The 5,934-nt window shown below is 34.6% G+C and overlaps 1 protein-coding gene across 1 annotated transcript in view; it reads left to right on the top strand.

The window, feature by feature from the left end:
• ANKRD26 (ankyrin repeat domain 26) overlaps nt 1–5,934 on the top strand; it is a 177,127-nt gene that overhangs the window by 152,698 nt on the left and 18,495 nt on the right. Inside the window, exons 29-31 of the mRNA XM_012654852.1 lie at nt 1,547–1,617; nt 1,955–2,048; nt 5,512–5,624. Coding sequence (XP_012510306.1) covers nt 1,547–1,617; nt 1,955–2,048; nt 5,512–5,624 — 278 coding nt within the window. The remainder of the gene's footprint in view (nt 1–1,546; nt 1,618–1,954; nt 2,049–5,511; nt 5,625–5,934) is intronic.

Below are 5,934 nucleotides of genomic sequence, written 5' to 3'. Positions count from 1 at the left end.
ATTTTTTCTATATACTTTTAGTTGTCTGATTAATTTCTTTCTATTTTTTTTTAGTAGAGACGGGGTCTCACTCTTGCTCAGGCTGGTCTCGAGCTCCTGAGCTCAAATGGTCTTCCTGCCTCGGCCTCCCAGAGTGCTAGGATTACAGGCGTGAGCCACCGCGCCCGGCCTCTAAATGTATTTTAAGCAATTAAATGTAAAATTAAAACCACTTAATCTAATAGAGGAGAATTATTCAATCACATTCTCATCCTTTTCTCACTATGAAAAAAAACTCTAAATTTACCTTCCGTCATTATGTAGCCCCAACTGGAATTTATGGATTGATAGCACTTTACCAACTGAAAAGCTCTGAGTGCCTATCTTTTCTGATCTGCCATACTGCATAACCTTAACCTGCTCATCAGAGTGCTTGTTAAAGCAGCCCAACTGAAACAATTTCTGGAAATGAATTGATTCAGCAACCTTGATTTAGCAATGGAGTCCAATATTTTCAGGTCACTGGCTTTTGCCTGCCTCCGATGGTCACATAAGTTCTGTACTACTCAATCCAGGAAGTGCACTGTGCATTGCAGTATGTGATCATTGCCCACCTAGTAGAGAGAGAAAGTAAGCTATAAATTATTATAAGTGGACAAAAGTACTGTTGACTGGTGGAATTAGTGACAGTTTCATGAAGTACTGGGAATGTATTCGAGCCTCAGGCTGCCCCATTTGCTGCCATTTTTGGTGGCATGAAGAATGATTCAATCAACTATAGGAGGCCACTTTTGTTGGCATGCCACCTGCCTAAAATATAAAAATAGTAATGCTAATAGCAAATATCATATGTAGCTCACTATGGGCCACATACTCTTCTAAGTACGTTGCATATATTCCCCAGTTTAATGTTCCTGACGTCTCAGTTAAGTAGATACTATTATTCTCTCCATTTTACAGATGAACAAACTGAGACACAGAAAGTTAATTTGCTCAAGGTCACACAGCTAGGAACTGGTGAAGCTGGGATTCAGAACCAGGTCTTCTGGCTTCTGTGTAGATTCTGCCTCTCAAACTATTTTGTGAAACATCTGGTTGTCACCTAATATATCATGATGTAAATTTTAACTTTTATAATCAGTGGCATAGCCATGGTCACTCACATATGTAAATATTTAAAATTATAGTTGATATGGTGGTACTTGGGATTCAAAAATATACATGCTTGTAAGTAAGGTAATTTCCCATCTTCCCCTATTTTATAATTTTGTAGATTTGAGAATCTGATAAAATATAATTTGAGAACAAGAATAATGTGTTTTAGTCTTAGAGCAAGGTCAGTAAACTTTTTTGTAAAGGGCCAGATATATTGTTTTAGGTTTTGTGAGCCATAAGATCCCTGATGCAACAATTCAATTCTGCAATTACAGCACAAAAGTAGCCAGAACAGTGTGCAGATTGAAAGGGTGTGGCTGTGTTCCAATATAATTTAGTCACCAGAACAGGTGATGAGCAGATTTGTACTTGATTATTAGTAAAGTGGGGTTTTTTTTATTCTTTGTTTTAGTTGGAAGAAGCACGGGATCAACACGCAGAGGCTGTAAGATGTGCTGAGAGGACGCAGGATCACATGCAAAAGTACAATTTAAAGCAGTACACAAAATAACTTGAGTATTTATAAAGCAAATAAGCAGTGTAGTGTGAGAATTGTATAAGTTATGAAAATAAGCAAATCTCTGTGAAGGCAAGGGAAAATTTCAGCTTTAAACTATTTTGAAATGCACAATTTTTGTACATTAACCCCAAATTTTGTGTTATCTACAAAACAGCTGTAAAATGATTACAGTTGCCAAATTACCTACTTTTCAAATCCTTAAGAATTTGTATGATTATACTTTCAGATGTTTGTTTAGAAATTATATGATATTTTAAAAATTTATCTGTGAGAATAATTATTTTAAAATATACATTTTAGGCTTGAAAAAGAAAATTCCAAGTTAAAAGTTACAATCAAAAAGCAAGCGGACAAAATCGAGCGGCTTCAGAAAAACTTGTTAAGCGCAAGTTCTGTAAGTCAATATCTTAATTTCTGTCATACTGAAAATTTTATTTCTCTAGTAGTGCAGGCTGTGTATCCCTCATCCAAAATGCTTGCATCCAAAAGTATTTCAGATTTTGGATTTTTGTGGATTCTGGAATATTTTTATATACATAATAAAGTATCTTGGGGATGGGACTAAGTTTAAACATAAAATTCATTTATGTTTTGTATATACCTTATACACATAGCCTGAAGCTAATTTTGTACAATGTTCTGAAATAATTTTATGCGTGAAACAAAGTTTTTACTGTGTTTTCACTGTGACCTGTCACATGAGGTCAGGTGTGGAATTTTCCACATGTGGCATCATGTCTGCCCTCAAAAAGTTTAAGATTTTGGAGCATTTTGGATTTCATAGTTTCAGATTAGGGATGCTCAACCTTTAGTATACATACATGTTCCTCGATGTATGATGGGGTTACATCCCAATAAAGCCATTGTATTAATAAATTGAAAATATCGTAAGAAGAAAATGCTTTTAATATACCTAACCTACTAAACATCATAGCTTAGCCTAGCCTACCTTAAACATGCTCACAACACTTACTTTAGCCTATAGTTGGGTAAAATCATCTAACACAAAGTCTGTCTTATAATAAAGTATTGTATATCTCATGTACCACATATTCACAATTTCTCACTAGCCTGAGAAAAGACCAAGAATCAAAATTCAAAATACATTGAAATTGCGATGGTTTCAAATTATTGTAAAGTCAAACAGTTCTTTAAGTTGAACCATTATAAGTATGTCAAAGTTACAATGGTTTCACACCATTGTAAAGTCAAAAAATTGTAAGTCAGACCATCATAAGTTGGGAACTATTTATATATAAGAATACTTTGGACAATATAAAAAGTCTCATTGAGAAAAATATTTATTGCTTTCATGTTGATAGTACTTGCTACTTGTAGTGCAAGTCTTCTTGATTTTATAGAAGAAGTTGAGTGAATTCATGAAATTAATGATTTTGGTGGAAAGATTTTAATAAAAAAATTATGATACTCTAAAAACAGTATTTATTTGTTGTATTTAGAGACAGGATATCACTGTGTTCCCCAGGCTGGAGTGCAATGGCATGGTCGTAGCTCCCTGCAGTCTCAAAATCCTGGGCTGAAGCCATTCTCCTGCCTCATCCTCCTGAGTAGCTAGGAGTATAGGTGTATGCCATCATGCCTGGCTAGGTTTTAAAATTTTTTGTAGAGGCAGGATCTCGGTATGTTGCCCCGGCTAGTCTCAAACTCCTGGCCTCAAATGATCCGCCTGCCTCAGCCTCACAAAGTGCTGGGATTATAGGCATGATAGGTCATTTTATAAGCATTTTTTCCCCAAAGGAATGTTTTTCTCTCTTTGGATTTTAAAAATGAAAAGAGATACCAGTGAAAAAGTGGAAATAGTTGCTCCAGCAGGACATTACAGAGTTATATAGTACTCTTGGCATTGCAGAGTCAGAAACTAGTTTTTTTTCCATTCACCTGTGTTCGTCAGCCTTTCAAAGACTTCACAGTCCAATCTCAGAAAAGATTGATGTGTATTCTAGGATACCAATTTTTTGATGTATAGTGAAAACTGTATCACCGTTTACCAAGCAGAACAGGATTCCCCTGTCATTCATGCTTTCCTTTGTAGGAATGAAGATCAGAAGATTGCATTGTGAATACTAAATTGGAGCACCGAGGTAAATGCTCCTACTCACTAGTTTCTTTAAGTCAATTCTATACAGATATACCTGTTGGGGGAACTACAACATTGTTGTTGACTGGCCTTCGTGGCCAAGGAAACGTTGAAAAGTTTTTTTTTCTAGGCTTCATATAAATTGTTACCATTTTATTAGAATTCTTTTCATACTTAAGCTATAAAAATTGGAAAATTTGTATTAATAAATTCCCATAGAAATGAGTTAGGAATGTGGCTTAGAATTGTTAGCCACTTTGAAGTCCACCCCGTGAATCAAACATTTCATAAGAAACAGCTTTCAGCCAACTCAATCAATGCCCCTTAACTTCTTCCAGAGGTTCTCATCTCATGAATTCCTAAGTCAGAGACTGCCTGGGTTAAGATATTTGAAGGACACAATTTTGAGGTGAAGAATCTGGATTAGGAAGACAAGAGAACTGTAGTTGACAAACGCCTCCAAGTGATATAGTTGAGTGTGCATCTGAAAGAAACTTTACAATAAGACTGTGGACAAGGAAATTATTCACAAGAAAACAAAGACAAACAGTTGATAATCTGACCCTTGTGCATTATAAAAAAATAGACACAGTATGCTGGTCCACATCCTAAGAGTCAGTGTACCCCCCAGGATTAGAAAATAACACAACTTTTCAAAATAACATCAGTAGGAATCAACATCAAATGTAGACTAGTAGCTATATACACAAGGAATGGTTGACAAGTCTGTGGTGGAGTATATCGTCAATGAGAAGCGAACTAGAAGGAGGAGCCCTCAGTAAAGAGGTCAGGGCTAGAAAGGTAGGTTAGGAAATCTGGGTTGAAGCCCTGAGCTTTAAGGAGCTCTGAGAGAATTTAAAAAGAAGAATAGTGAGGGATAGGACTAAACATCGCGGTGCTGCATTTAGAAATGCAGTGGGGTCAGAGGAGCAGAGGGGAGGGTGTGGCCAGTGCTGGCAGTTGGGAGCTGGCAGCTGAGAAGTAAAGCAGATTAAGGACTAAAGAATAGGGCCTTCATGGCCCTCAGAGTTTTTTAATTGGAATTACTGGATTAAAAATCAGATTTTAGTATAAAAGAACACAAGTGATGAGAAAGTAGATCTCTGGCTGAGACCATTATTAAAGAATATTAGAATCCAGTGGAAGGGGAGAAACAGGATGACAGAAAAGCCACAAGAATTAGGCAAAAGTTGTGTTTTTGTTTATTATAGAGAAGACTTAAACTTTATTTAAAGAGAAATGGTTATTAAGACAGGAAAAATTGGAATCCGTGGAAGAATGTTTACAGCGAATGAGGGTATTTAGCTCACTGTCAAGCCAGGTGACAATCAAAAATATAATGGGGACCAGATGGAAGTTTTCCAAAAATTGTCTTAGGAAGATATAACAAATTCTGGAATATCTGTTGCTGATGATGTTACTAGGGCACCTTTGAAAACTAAAATGTAAACATAACTACCCTTCTAAAAATTTTTCATTAACACTTAGTATTTTATGTATAAAAACCACTACTTTTTTCAAATAAATTTTGGGATTTTAAATTTCATAAAAAATAATGATGAGAGTATGAATCATTTTGAGCTGTTTTAAGAAATGTTATTAATTTGAAATCTGTCCTTATTAGTATCAGGTTTATAAATTACATTTTCTAAATCTGTCCAAGCACATATTATTCATGAACTAATGAGAAATAATATATTTACTAAAGAAAAGTATCTGTAGATTTTTAAACATAATTAAAAAAATGTTTTTTTCAAAGTGTGAGGATGAAAAGGAAGAATTAAAGAAACTTACTGAGTTAAAACAATCTCTGGAGTATAACTTGGATCAAGAAGTGAAGAAAAATGATGAATTAGAAAAAGAATTATCTGGGTAAGATTTTAATATTTCGGATCATTTCATCTATTAATTCATTTAACTATAATTTTACTTCATTAAAACCTAAGTGCAAATTCATTCTATATCTACATTTTTATAAATAAATTATTCCATTTAAAAATTTATTTCAGGAACTCACAACACCATCTGAAACTTTTTTCCAGTGGCCAAAATAATACACTTACTCTTTAATGATTTTTGAAAACAATAATGAAAATGCCTTTTGCATATAATGCTAACTGTACTCTTTTTGTCATCTGCTTTTGAGTTTTTCTTTCTGAAGGTATTTTAACTGTTTTTTGGT

Source organism: Propithecus coquereli, unplaced genomic scaffold, assembly GCF_000956105.1.
Source record: "Propithecus coquereli isolate 6110/MARCELLA unplaced genomic scaffold, Pcoq_1.0 Scaffold45, whole genome shotgun sequence".
Taxonomy (NCBI): Eukaryota; Metazoa; Chordata; class Mammalia; order Primates; family Indriidae; genus Propithecus; species Propithecus coquereli.
Note: the sequence above shows the minus strand (reverse complement) of the source record. Positions and strands in the feature narration are given on the sequence as shown.